The sequence below is a fragment of the Oratosquilla oratoria genome, chromosome 18, assembly GCF_046742065.1.
Source record: "Oratosquilla oratoria isolate Oo_2021 chromosome 18, ASM4674206v1, whole genome shotgun sequence".
Classification (NCBI taxonomy): Eukaryota; Metazoa; Arthropoda; class Malacostraca; order Stomatopoda; family Squillidae; genus Oratosquilla; species Oratosquilla oratoria.
In genome coordinates, this window is record NC_134794.1 from 5758505 (window position 1) to 5773504 (window position 15000).

A 15000-nucleotide genomic window follows, 5' to 3' on the forward strand; every position below is an offset into this window, starting at 1 on the left:
TTAATGTACTTAACAATCTGGCGACGTGGAGCGCCTTTTTTATGCTTATTCGTGATGTTCTTTTTTATTTATTTACTGATTGTTTCTTGTTAGGCCCGATTTTCCGAAAAATCGTTTAAAATTTCTTTATTTTTTTCAATGTCATCACTTCTGAATAGTATTTACCCTAATCGTTCTCGAGTATTTTCGTTGAATTATCGTTGCAATTCTCTTAGTTTTTGTCTTTTCTGTATTTTGTTTATATAGAAGAACGTACAAAAGGTTATCCGATCCCAGAGTATCAAATCTACTAGTTACCCTGTCCCAGAGGAGTAACTCTACCAGTTACCTGATACCAGATTAGTAATTCTACCAGTTACCGATCTAGAGGAGTTGAGTAACTCTACCAATTACTCGATCCCAGAGGAGTAACTCTACCAATTACTCGATCCCAGAGGAGTAACTCTACCAGTTACCTGATACCAGATTAGTAATTCTACCAGTTACCGATCCCAGAGGAGTAACTCTACCAATTACTCGATCCCAGAGGAGTAACTCTACCAGTTACCCGATTCCAGAGTATCAAATCTACCAGTTACCCGATCCCAGAGGAGTAACTCTACCAGTTACCTGATACCAGATTAGTAATTCTACCAGTTACCCTATCCCAGAGGAGTAACTCTACCAGTTACCTGATACCAGATTAGTAATTCTACCAGTTACCGATCCCAGAGGAGTAACTCTACCAATTACTCGATCCCAGAGGAGTAACTCTACCAGTTACCCGATCCCAGAGTATCAAATCTACCAGTTACCCGATCCCAGAGGAGTAACTCTACCAGTTACCTGATACCAGATTAGTAATTCTACCAGTTACCGATCCCAGAGGACTAACTCTACCAATTACTCGATCCCAGAGGAGTAATTCTACCAGTTACCCGATTCTAGAGGAGTAACTCTACCAGTTACCCGATCCCAGAGTAGTAACTCTACCAGTTACCCGATCCCAGAGTATCAAATCTACCAGTTACCTTATCCCAGAGGAGTAACTCTACCAGTTACCTGATACCAGATTAGTAATTCTACCAGTTACCGATCCCAGAGGACTAACTCTACCCTATTAGATCCCAGAGGAGTAACTCTACCAGCTACCCGATCCCAGAGGAGTAACTCTACCAATTACCCCATCCCAAAGGAGTAACTACCAATTACCCGATCCTAGAGAAGTAATTCTACCAGTTACCCGATCTCAGAGTAGTAACTCTACCAGTTACCCGATCCCAGAGGAGTAACTCTACCAATTACCAGGTCCCAGAGGAGTAACTCTGCCATTTACCCAATACCAGAGGAGTAACTCTACCAGTTACCCCTTTCCACTATTGAACTAATTCCTCGAGAAACTCTCCATTTCCTCCCGAAAGATTACTTATCCACTGCAGTAACTTATATATATATGTGTGTGTGTGTGTGTGTGTGTGTGTGTGTACATCAGGTTTCAGCCATCAAATTTGTCTGTGTGTTTAGAGAAGGAGTGCACTAGATATCTAGTTTGGTGTCATTGCCCTTGCAGAGAATAGTGTAAACGTTCTAGAATCGGTGACTAGTTCGTGAGAATGGCAAGGCGGCCATGTCTTCAGTTCCTGACTTTTGGAGAAGGAGGAGGTGGTGAGGGAAGGGAGGAGGAGGAGGAGGTGAGGGAAAGGAGGTGCCATGTCTTCAGTGCCTGACTTTGGAGGGCGAGGAGGAGGAGGAAGAGGAAGAGGAAAAGAAGGTGCCATGTCTTCAGTGCCTGAGTTTTTATCCACGTCGAAAGACGCCGACAAAATGTCGGTTGTTTAACACTATTCATATCTTATCGTGCACGACACTCGTCAATATCCTCTTCTTCCGTCTCTTCCTCCCTCCCACTCCCTCCTCCCTCCCTCCCTCCCTCCCTCCCTCCGTCTCCTCCACTCCCTCCCTCTCCCTCCCTCTCCTCCACTCCCTCCCTACCTCTTCTCCTACTTTCTTCCCTTTTATATCCACGTAGATATACGAACAGACTCACTGTGGAGTTCTCCACTTGCTGAATAAATGGATTTGACAGATGAGAGTGTGGGTGGAGGAAGAACAAGTGGAGAGGGAGTTCCAGTCCACCTTCACTTGTTCTTCCTCCACCCACATTCTCATCTCTTCCACTTGTCTTTGAACTCTGGGTAGCTCTAGGTCCACTTGCATGTAAAGCCGTCCACACTTTTTCCACAAGTGGCGGTGGAGTGACTGACAGCTGAGTCATCACTCAGGCAAGTAATTTCACAACTTTTATTCGATGATAAGAGTGGAATACTAAGAACTCCATTTAGCCGCTCTGACAAGTGTTCCGAACGTAAACGGAGTATATTAAGGGTTTGATAGAACGATTCGCATTTTTATTTCCAGACAATCTTGACTCGTTGCTAAGATTGTCTGAAAGGTGTGGGGGCGTCCATAAAAAAAAAAAAAAAAAAAAAAAAAAAAAAAAATATATATATATATATTTATATTATATATATATATATATATATATATATTATTATTTTTTTTTTTTTTTTTTTTTTTTTTTTTTTTTTTTTTTTTTTTTTAGGGGAACAAATGGGTATGGATAGCTTTGAGGTAGATATAGGGTGGATTCCTGCCCAGGTTAGCTGCCTCCTTTGTGAGTGGGAATAAATATTTGGTATACAGATAGAAAGATAGACAATCTGTGAAATATTGAATGAATTCGTAGGACCAGCGAAAGGTGTCCACACGTGGTGATCCTTTGAAATGGACCTCTCCCCGTTGCTCGTCTCCAAAGCCCATCAACACCCTCGCTGCCGATCGAACATCCCCAAGGGACTCCATAGATCAAGCACAAGATCTCTATTAACTTTCATGAAATTTTCGTTTAAGGGAAACTGACCAACAGCGACTGGCAACAAGGGAACCTTTCTGTTTGGAAAAAAAAATGTTTAGGAAATACCTCGGGCTTCCATAGATCCGTTTGTATGTGTGTGTTTCATTATGGTCTTGGATCACGTGTTTGACTCGTGATCGACAGCTATTTCCCTCCCGGAAGAGAGCTCGGAGCTCATATATGACCGAACTATGGGAAATGTTGTGACCTTACACGCACACACCCACCCACCCAACTCCCCGTTTATGTGTGTGTGTGTGTGTGTGTGTGAGTGACTGAAGAGCATCGTGCTAACGGTCGTTTTATTGTGCAAGACATATCGAACGAGCTCATTGTCTATGACGAAAGCGCCCAGATATAAAAGTGAGTACATAGGTTTGACTGCATGTGGAGGGTGAGGTCGCGCAGATGCAAGCCGGGCCAGCTGATTGGTCCGCCCAAGGACGTCGTGGCGCTCCGTGGGTCGAGATGCAGTTGCTGCGTGGGAGCAACACAGCGAGTTCGAGATGTCGATCCCGGGTTCTGGTGGGCAAGCGTCTACTTCTTGAGGCTGTGAAGACGTTGGTGTGGAAGTGGACGAAGTTCGTCGTGGTGTGGGTTTTGTCGTGAGATTGGGAGGCACCGCTTTCTGGATCGTCTACTGCCGCCCGGGAGGTTGGGTTTGGTACTGGGTGTTTCAGTAGTTCGTAGGAATTGCATTTCTCACTAAATTTTTCAATTATACACTGGCATTACATCTAATATTCCTTTTTCAATTTAGATATGCATACATATACTTGTATGTATATATATATTACACACACAGGATTTCTTATTTGAGGTTCGAATTGCATATATATATAATATTCACACACACACACACACACACACACACACACACACACACACACACGATTTCTTATTTGAGATACTTGAGGTTCGAATTGCATAACTTCTTGTTAAAGCCCCTGTCACACATTCACGATTCTCCACAAATGTTGTGAATATAAAAAGTTACAAGACTGCTTCGCTTACAGTGTTCTATAATTTCCTTGGGACAACTCAGCAATGTATCTAAAGTACATTTAGGTTTAACTACTCTTAGTTTGTCATTCAGCCTCTCAATATATGTCGCAAAGGTGATTTGACATTTGGAGATTCGTAAAATAAAATATTGTAACCTAAGTCGTTTCTGCTCAAACGGACTCTAGTCGTGATTGCGTGACGGGAGCAGGGAAATGGTCAGCAGTTTTGGGTGTCGACACTTACCTATCTTTGTGGCGATACCGTACTTCTTTGGAAGTGATCTCTGTAGTGTCCGTGAATACCCCGCTAACGTTAATCGGCTGAGGAGAACGAAAGAATATTTTTTTGGTACGATATGATTTATATACAGTGTAGATAGAAATGCTGGGAATTGACATGCAAGACTTATGAAAGTTTGTTTCTTTTTGTACGTCGCATAGTTGCAGTCACTCGAGGACCCTGTCTGTGATCCCGAACATCATCAAACCAATAAAACCTCCTTTGCATACGTGTAGTAAATGTTTCTACAAATGAATTAATTTGAAATTAAAATGGATTTTGTGAAGGTTGTATTGCAAGAGCTAGACTCTGAAAATATCCCAGATTTTTCGAGTGAATGCATATATACTGTAAATGCATATATTATGTATAAATATCCCGAGAACGAAAAAGAAGATACAAAAGGAAATGTGTCTAATTTTAAACATATTGTAGACTATACAGGCCTGAGTAGCGTCTAGGAAAATACACTAAATCTCGAGTAGATATATGAGATTTAGTGTGACAGTTGGGAGGTGTAAATCGAGTATGGCTACATACTCATGCACCATTGAGAAATGCTCTTAGACAAGTCATTTACATATTTGATGGTCAGATATGAAATTTTGGCTATGCCACCTAGAGGGAAGGCACAACCTCCGTTGATATCTCCACGAGGGACTTCAGTTCTGTGCAGTTTTCTTTGGTATTCGTGTGTGGGTGTACGTGTGTGTGTGTACATGTGTGTGTATGTGTACACATATTGACATAAAATGCACACGCACGTTCCTCCATGATTTATATTAATACTTTATACACCACGGTCCTGATCAAAACTTTGTTTTGACAGAATGGAAGACTTTGGCCTCGGGACGCAAAGCGGCCTGTAACGTGCGGAGCCCCTTGAGCGTAAGCAGTGTGCAGCGGAGGTCAAGGACGACCAAGGAGCTGCAGCAGCCTGAGAACTTCCTCTGCTGCTCCAGCTGCAGCTTCTGCTGCTGGAGCATTTGCTGCTGCAGGACCTGGTTCTGCTGTCTTTGCTGCCGAGGTGACCGCCATTGTTGTAGGAGCAGTGAGTGATGGCGGTAGTGCTGATCTTGCTGCAGTTCCTGTTGGTTCTCGTCCTTACTCATGACGTCATAGCAGGATTTGGACCTGAAGAGAGTCTGGGAAAGGGGGAGAGGAACGATCATAATGAAGGAATGGTCTTTGCTGAACATGTGTAATACACAACTAACACCACAGTCGGACGAAAGAGTAAGCGAAACTATATATTTCGATTGCTAACTGCAACCCTCTTCAGTCAAATCGAAATATATAGTTTTGCTTACTCAGATCTTTCTTTCGCCTGACTGTGGTGTTATTTGTGATTTACAAATGTGTTACTACATTTATCATCAGTGATGCGTAATACACGTTTGATAGTTTATAAGAAACTAGGCCATGAAACGTGATAGAAAACGGTGGGGAGAGGGACACGTCTAGCAAAACTTCTGCCCATCTCCCCGATGACCAATCTAGTTTCTAAATTAAGCCTTAGGTCCGTATTATGAAATCCTATTTAAGTAGGTCATGTTGGGTTGCCTTGGCCCAAAATTTCAAGGACATTTTCTCTTATATTTCATCATAGAAAAGGTAATGTTATGCGTCGTCACACGATCAGCAAAAGTACCACGAATTGTTTACAAATATTTTCATTCGGAAGATAAAGGACCCCAGATTTTTGGGGTAGTGCAGTCTTAATGCTTGAGTGAGGTTTAAGAATACGGTCCAGTTAATACATGTAATGGTTACGCAAACACTAAGACCAAAATAACCCTGAAATGTGACCAACCACAGCGGGGGAGACGGTTACCATTTTTTCTGTAACGTTTTTAACGGTCATTGTAACGGAAGTCACACAAAATGTTTAACAATATAGTTGAACCTTAACTTGTATCAGTCGGATAATAACTTGATTTTTTGTGAATGGAAACCTGCGTTTTCACGGCGACTGGCGGCGGTCTCGTAGACCCTGTTCACACTAGCGGTTCGAACCGCGCGGAAACCGCGGCGGTGCCACATAGTCAAGGAAAAACTGCGCGGTTGTGTGTGAACGCCTCCACTAACTTGCATTGTAATTGAACCGCCGCTTTTGAAACCGCTAGTGTGTACAGGTCCTTATGTCCTCGGCAAGTGTCCCAGCTTGTTTCTGTGTTGTGTGAGTATAGTTCTGTTCCTGTGTCACCGACATAGAGGATCAGTCGCCGGTTGTCAGCTCTCCTTGTGTGAAAATGTGAGGCTGACGAGACGTTTTCTATGTCAGCTCGCAAACAGGGATCCTCGCAGGCCTTTCAACGGGAGAAGGTCAGGTCAACCGCGCTAATGGTCAGTCGCAGGAGATAAGGTCACAGGCTCTTCTCTCGTGTTGTGTCCTAAAGTTTCTTGGACAGAAAAACTTTTAATGAACTTTTAGGTTTCGATCCTTTATATTATATATAGCAGATTTTATTTCCAGCGTGACTGTCACTTGCCCGGGCTAGGTTATATCCCAGCATGGCTGAGGACACGGTACTTTCCCCTTTATGGTTACCAAGGTAAAAATGGTGAGAAGTCTACGCCAGGAAGCGCGTACCTGCGGCCGAAGCCGTCACCTTTCCTCTATGCCATGAGTGGGCAACCTTTTTTAAGCGCGTTTGCCAAATTTAGCCAATATTCGATGCAAAAAAAAAAAAAAAAAAAAAAAAAAAAAAAAAAAAAAAATAATAATAATAATAATAATAAATAAATAAATAAAAATAAATAAATAGAATAAAAAAATTAATAAATTATTCTCACGTGCCAAACAAAATTGCAAGGAACTTGTTACTATTTACTATATTTTAAGTATTAAGGGAACATTTTCAGATGTTAATTAATAAAAATGGAGCCGGGGGGGGGGGAAGCAGAGAATATCGTAAATGTGGTTTAAAAGTCACGGCAGATTGAGTTAATGTAAATTTTAGTGAAGTAGTTTTTACTCGAAGCTCGGCCTTGGCTTTATGTGGAATGCTGCCATATGGAGTCAGACAGTTCAAAGACTCAATTTTCAACATCAGTAATATAATAAAAAGCGCTCCTTAATTTGGCAAAGTTTTAACAGAATCTTACATTTATGGCAAATATGTTAAACAACAGGCTTCACCAACTTTTGATAATTCTTTTCTATGCGGTCACTTCGAATAATTAACTAGAACCTTTTGTGGTCTGATACGTGTATTTAATTAGATTAAATACGTGTATTTAATTAGATTTAATTTTAAACCCTCGTGGATTTTTGGCAAATATGTGAAACAACAGGCTTCACCAACTTTTGATAATTATTTTTTAATGCGGTCACTTCGAATAATTAACTAGAACACTTGTATTTTGTTTATATTTAATTTTGAACCCTTGTGTAGCTGAACGTGGATTTTGCTTACCGTTGATTTTATTATTTACGAAATATGGAAGAATGCAAAGCATTGTGGGAAAGGAGTGACGCCAGGTATAGTCACGTGACCACTGTCGCAACAACTAAACAAGACCCAAAACCAGTATTGCCTTGAATTCTACAAAACTGTCGTATACGGCTTCAAAGCTATATTTTTTTATCGTCTTTTTATGAATACATTATAATAAAATCGTATTCTGTTGAGTTGAAATGCAAAACTCAAGAAAGAAGTCGAATTGTGTATTTCATTGTATTCTTAGGTGAGCCCACGTGACGGAGAAGAGTCGTTGGCACGCGTGCCAATGGTTGCCCAGTACTGCCCAATGCGGTTGGACTGTTGGGACACGGAACTGCTGGGAATCGGAGAGTAGTGTGGAACTCGAACCCACAACTAAGCGAATGCGAGGCCAGCATATTTCTGAATACCAACGGACATTGCCTCACCAGACGATTTTACTCACGTCATTGGCACCTCTTTGGTTCCTCACTCTGTTTCTGTAGCAGTGGAAGGGTGCTTATGTAGAAGAAGACGGGAGGAAACCCCAAGCTTATTGGCCAGTCATTAATTATAATTAATGAGTGGCTAACGACCGCTGACGTCACATAGAACCGTGTAAAAAGAAAAAGAAAATGGGGGTGGGGGAAGTATAATCGGTTTAAAAAGGGTTACTCTGCACGGTCCGTGCTGTCTCTGTCTCTCTATCTCTCTCTCTCTCTCTCACTCAAAAAAAGGGGGGGAGTATAATTGGTTTAAAAAGGGTTACTCTGAACGGTCCGTGCTCTCTCTCTCTCTCTCTCTCTCTCTCTCTCTCTCTCTCTCTCTCTCTCTCTCTCTCTCTCTCTCTCTCTCTCTTTCTCTCTTTCTCTCTTTCTGTCAAAACACGATGTGTTCCTCGGCTGAATATAATCGCTTGCCGGTAGCTACAATTATTATGTAAGGCGACGCTGCAGAGTGGGCCATATTTGTTAAAATGGGGAGTGAGTAAGATGGGCTTATCCTTCATCCCCCCCGGAAGGGTAAGATATGCGAATAATGATGTAAATATTTCTTCTTGAGGCCAACCTTCCCGCTCTCTGTAACCTAAATTTAAATCCCACGGGGGAGGAGGGAAGGGTGTTAGGGAATGGCCAGGGAGAGAGAGAGAGAGAGAGGGGATGGGGACGGTTGGTTAGCCTGATGCATTGTAGTTTAGGTAGGAAGTCCTGTGTATAACAGAACAGTCATGATTATCTATCTATCTATATACCAATAGACGTCTTACCCCTTTATATGAGAGACAGAGGAGAGGTTAGCTAGCCTGGTGTATAACAGAATAATAATGATCATCTGTCTGTCTATATACCAATAGACGTCTTATCTCCTTATAAGGAAGATAGCCTTCCAAGGCATGTAACCACCCTCCACCCATCTTTCATTTAGCTCCTTGTGGATGAAGGGTCATCCCTGTCTCCTGCCCACTGCTCAGGCCAGAAGCAAAGCAGCAAGACATAGCACATCCACAGTACAATCCACCGGTTCATGTACACACCCACCCTTCCTCCACGCACGCTTGTATATGTAGTGCTTTACAATTATTAATTTATTCATATTAAGCGTTATAGTGGTCACCCCTATACAATTCACTGGTTCATTAGCTCTCTAAGGAAACAGTCAAAGACGTTAGATTGGCTAAAGGTCATAAATCTTATAAATCGATCAAAGACGTTAGAGGGAGATTGTCAGGAAATTGAGATTGATCAGGAAAACGTGTCAGCCCTTTAGACCTGCACCTCCAGATGGAGGTGAGGGTATTGCGGGATTCGAACAGGGAGATGGTTCTCTTCGACGTCCACATTGAGAGTGGATAGAACCGGTTCTTAAAGTCTTGAGATCGATGATCTATATCGTATTGGTTATGGCTAATGCTAAAGTGTGGTGTAATAATAATAATAATGATAATAATAATAATTATAATAATATGATAATTATGGTAATATGATAATATAATGATAATGATAATAATATGGTAATAAAAACACAAAATAAAAATAACTAAGAATAACAATAATAAGGTTATTGAAAACATGGCCGCCGAAGGCTGAAAATACACCTATTAAGGTAAGATGGTACATAATAAATGAATACCTATACATATGATGCTGAAGTGGTTGTGCACTATACAAATATATAAAACATGAACATATAAAAAAATGATAGATGCGTCTTAGTGTGTGTGTGTATTCTTACCCTGGTTGTCCTGTGATCCAAGACCAGTTTCAGTGCAAAAGACTTGACGGCGACGCCCCAGAAGCTCTTGGGCCTGAGGGACAGCTGGTTCTTGCCGGGGGATGTCAGGACAGATGGCGCCTGTGTCGAGGAAGGTGTCACCGCCGGGGACGCGCCCCTCGAACTGCTGACGAGGGCCTGGGCGCCCGCGTCTGTGACGTTCCTTGAGCCTCGTACATCGAGAACCTACAAGGGAAGGTCTTGTTTTATTTATTTATTTATTTATCGATTTATCTGTACGTACATACATATACCAAAGGCTTTTTTCCCCCTTACATGGAAGGTAGCCAAAAGACAAAGGCATAGAAACCGCTCCCACCCATTCCATCCCCTACATACTCCACTCCCCTCTACCCTCTTCCCTTCCTCCTATCTTGGCACCTCCTGGATGACGGGTCATCTCTGCATCTTGTCCACTGTCCAGGGTCAGAAGCAGTGTCTATATATTCATTTATTCATTTATTGTTTGTGACAAGTTAGATGCATTGATAAGGTACAAAGTTTGTGCCAAGTTACAAACATTTCTGTAAAAAAAACATTAGGGGAAAAATATCTTTAAATTTTCGGGGATGAGCAAATGGCGCAGGACGCAAACATTTAATTTTTTAAAAGCGAATTGGTAACAGAAGTGAAACTATTTTCACATAATGCTTATTCAATTAAACTTCCAGCGAATCGTTACTGTAATGTTCAAAGGAGGAGCATGCTGACGGGAGACCATTTGGTCCATAACTAGGTCGGTTGTGGAAAAGAATATAATGATGAATAAATAAAATAAAAATAAATAAAGATATAATAATGTAAATAATAATAAATGAATAAATGCGTAGGTATAATTAAATAATAAACAAACATGTAGATAGTAAATAATAATAAATTGACAGATAACTAATAATAGATAAAAATCAAGCAAATAATAAACAAACAAATAATAAACAAATAAATAATATAAAATAAATGGCAGGCATTACAGCATCAATTGTATAACAACTTAAGCAATATGCCTTTTGATTTAATCAATTTTCATAACTATAAATCACTGTACCTTCGTGAAAAACAAAACTTGCCCAGACATCATCTCAGATCCCCATGAAGCTATACGAAATGCTTATTAGTACCGGAAGGGACTCTTTTTAAACCAGCGTTCCTCAACCAGGCTTCCCCGGAACACTAAGGTTCCGCAAAAGGTCCCTAAGGGTTCCGCGAGAACAAGTGAGATAAGCTAATGCACTTTTGATTTTTTATTTAATTTCATATACGTAATATAATTAAACACGCACGACATATTCTTGGTTATTGTAATAACGTAATATAGATATCATCCTATCTAACCTATTATTACGATGAAAATAAAATGAGAAAGATATGTTTTTTTTTTGCGCAGGGGTTCCTTGAGACATGCAATTCATCTTAAAGATTACGCAAGAGTAAAAAGGTTGAGAAACGCTGCTTTAGAACATAAGAATGAAAAGAGACTGCAAGAGACGATAAGTCCTACACTAGGCAGTTCCATGTCCATTACCACACGTGGCTCCCTTACCTGGAGTACATGGCACTGTCTGCCTACCGCTGCAAGGAGAAGGTCATGAGCACAATACTGGAGAGTGAGGACTCGAAGATGTTCCATTCGGGAAAGAGCTGACGCCGTCAGCGTCAGTTTCCGGCCCGTCAGCGTCAGCCCGAAGTCCTGTAGTGTAGGAAAGGTAAGGTTCGGGGTTAGGGTCATTGGCTGACGGGTACCTTGTACGGGGCTGATTGTGTTCGTTACTCGATGTCGCTTTGTACCCCACAGTAACTACATAGTCGAATGATGTCTGAAGAACTTCTCCGTTGAAACAAGCGCAGATAGAAATATTTAAACCTTTGTGATGTATCAGTAAGTATAAATTTACCTCGCACTACTTTTTTTGAGGCTCAAAATATTTTGATATCAATGATTGTGCATGTAGTACGCCAGAAAAGAGCTAATTGATTAAGACTTGTGTGAAGAATTTGTCTTGTTTAGAATGAATTCCAACACTTCCTATACTTGGCCTGCATAAGTTAGGTATTCACAAACACACACACACACACACACACACACACACACACACACACACACACACACACACACACACACAACTCGTGGCCCAGTTGGTAGAGTTCCCGGCTGCCACTACGGAGGTCTGGGTTCGAATCCCCACAATGCTGAATTAATTTCAGTATCGCTGCGCTGCGGGTTGTTACTCTTGTGGGCGGGGAGTTGGGTATGTGTGTGCGTGTCAGGTCACAGCATTATCCATAGATCGGTCATATACGAACTCTGAACTTTTCCGGGAGGTAAATAGCTGTCGATCACGAGTCCAACATGTGATCCAAAGACCATGGTGAATCACACACACACACGCCTAGCATCTATTCGAAACTAAACATGATAGAGAATAAGATACAGGATCCAGCGAACGTTGCTTCTTGTCTTTATAATACAATTAAGTAAATACAATTGGGTCAATATACACAGGTGAGGAAGAAACGGGACCTCACGAGCATTGCCCCTTTTCTTTTTGCAAGAATTGGGATAATACAATTAGGTGCAATTAAGTGAATACTTGTGACACAGGCACCGACACTTGCGCTAAAATGACGGAAGAGGATGGAAATCGTGAACTAATGGAATTTGAGCGATCAGAAATACTCGAGAGATAATTTGAGTGAATCTTTCGTGCAAGGAACAGTGTGAAGAAACAAGACTAATTTGTCATGGATTAAGTATATAGGAAGTCTAGACTATTTGGGTTATGGTTGCAAACGAGGAATGTATTTTATTGTTGCGATGTGTGAAACTATGATAGTCGAACTATGAGATGAGAAAGGTGGTAAACTAACGTTGAGATGAAATGTGAAGCTTAAGTCGCCGGGGAACTGATGGATTGAGGATGTGAGTCAGGGGACTATTTTGAACAAACTGGAAGAGACAAGAAGAAGAAGAAGGAAAGAAACGAGAGTTGAGACCCTCTTTATGCAGTGACCCAGTGATGGAACGCATGAGTCTTGTCTCTCACCTTGATTACTTGATCTCACCTGGAGGACGAGTTCTTGGAGGCCCACCAGGCGCCCCAAGAGCTGCACGAAGTCATCCTGGTAGAAGGTTCTGACCTGGGTGACCCGGAGTGACCTGGTGGAGCCGCTGAGTAGGAGGTCGAGGACGCGTAGGGTCAGAAGGTCGTAGACGCGCCAGTCGCGAAGAACAACGTCCTGAAAGAAAACATAGTTTTTTTTTCCGTGAAAGCTCAGGCATGATCCACAACAAAGTTATGTCGTAGCACATTAGTAAAATAATACTGATGACCCACTTTCGGAGAAGAATAAGCGAAAGTATAAAGATCTGTATATTTCGACCACTAACTGTGATCCTCTTCAGAGTGGGTAAAAAAAAAAAAAAAAAAAGAGGATCACGGTTAGTGATCGAAATATACAGATCCTTATACTTTCGCTTATTCTTCTCCGAAAGTGATCAGTATTATTCAGGCATTATTCTTCCGATTTAAAACTGAATTCCGATTTTTTTTTTCTTTTCCTGACAATGATCTCGATTTTTTTTCATTAATTCCCGAATGTAATAAACGATCCTGTTAATATATATATATATATATATATATATATATATATATATATATATATATATATAATTGTTGTGGTCGAATAATTTTTGGTTGATGTGAAGTTATGGGCGATTAGTATGTCGACTGTACCTGTGTGTAAGCGGTTTATTTTGTGCTGGCCCGCAAGTGATTCGTTTTGTGTAGCATTGCGTGGTGTGGTGCGCACGTGTACGTATAGCAAGGTGATGACTGGGGTAGATTTTATTTTGGCCGAATTATATCGATAGCAACATCAACGGAACAGCTTGCATGCGTTTGTTTACTAGCGATTCAGCCCAGGGACTCAGCCTAGGGACTCCCGCGGACCCCTGACCCCTACCGGGGGCTTTGCCCCTGGACCCCCGGCCAATGTAGATTTTTTTTTTTTTTTATCATTATTATTATTATTATTATTATTATTTATTTATTTTTTTTGTTACCCACTATCATGCCTGTGAAAGGACACAAACAACAACGGAAGAGCCGAAGACAGCAACGGGGAGCGTGGGAGAGGGTAGTGAACTCGTACCGTGTATTTACCTAATTGTAGTACACGGGAAAGGGGCAACGATCGTCGAATCTGTCTCTTACTCTCCTATTTATCATACCTAGTTGCAAATTGAAGATGTGTGTGTGTGTGTGTGTGTGTGTGTGTGTGTGTGTGTGTGCGCGCGCGTGTGTTTAGCTAGTTGTATCTTACGGGAAAGGGAGCTATGTTTGTGTGGCCCGTCTCTGTGTGAGTATATGTACTCATATGTATGCATATATATAATGTATAAATAATTTCAGTGTGTGTGTGTGTGTGTGTGTGTTCATGTCTCTTGTGCCTGGATTGCGGCGGGTTGTTATTCGTGAGAAGGAAGTGAGAATTGCCGTCGTGAGTAATTCTGATGCCGAAATATTTGCGGCGAATTCAAGCCAACGGGTCGAGGAAGCGGAAGGGTTTACGGAAGATGTTTGGGGACAGATCGCGGGTTATTACGAGATAGAATCACATTGTAGTGAGATTAAGAGGGGCATGAAGGAATATTGAATCATTTGACGCCAGAACTACATAGCAATGCGATTCAAAAGGAAATGCACTTGGGATTATTCAATCATTTGACAGCAAAGAAAGGAACAGGCTAGACTTTAAATGTCAAATGTCATTGGTTTATATGTACAATATACACACGCACACACACACACACACACACACACACACACACACACACACACACACACACACACACACACATATATATATATATATATATATATATTCAACCATATTAATTTTTCACTTTAATTCCATGGTATCACGATCGAGACTGACAAGGAGCTCGACGGAAGCATATACGAAACTGATACGTAGTCAAGCGAAGGACTCGAACTCCGTTGTGACGTAACAAGTGAACAGTGACTTGCTATCAAGAGATATAAATTGAGCACATTTTTCTTATCTTTGTATGCTCGAGTTACATATACACGAATCTATGCTCAACTCATCCCCGTTATGATAGTGCAA

At 41.3% G+C, this 15000-nt stretch overlaps 1 protein-coding gene and 1 long non-coding RNA gene across 2 annotated transcripts in view; one reads left to right on the plus strand and one right to left on the minus strand.

Moving 5' to 3' along the window:
* LOC143035025 (uncharacterized) overlaps positions 1-15000 on the plus strand; it is a 132907-nt gene that overhangs the window by 22242 nt on the left and 95665 nt on the right. The window lies entirely within an intron of this gene.
* LOC143035023 (uncharacterized) overlaps positions 4250-15000 on the minus strand; it is a 25593-nt gene continuing 14842 nt past the window's right edge. Inside the window, exons 3-6 of the mRNA XM_076201426.1 lie at positions 12934-13107; positions 11414-11560; positions 9835-10059; positions 4250-5322 (exon numbers count right to left, since the gene is read on the minus strand). Coding sequence (XP_076057541.1) covers positions 4987-5322; positions 9835-10059; positions 11414-11560; positions 12934-13107 — 882 coding nt within the window. The 3' untranslated portion in view covers positions 4250-4986. The remainder of the gene's footprint in view (positions 5323-9834; positions 10060-11413; positions 11561-12933; positions 13108-15000) is intronic.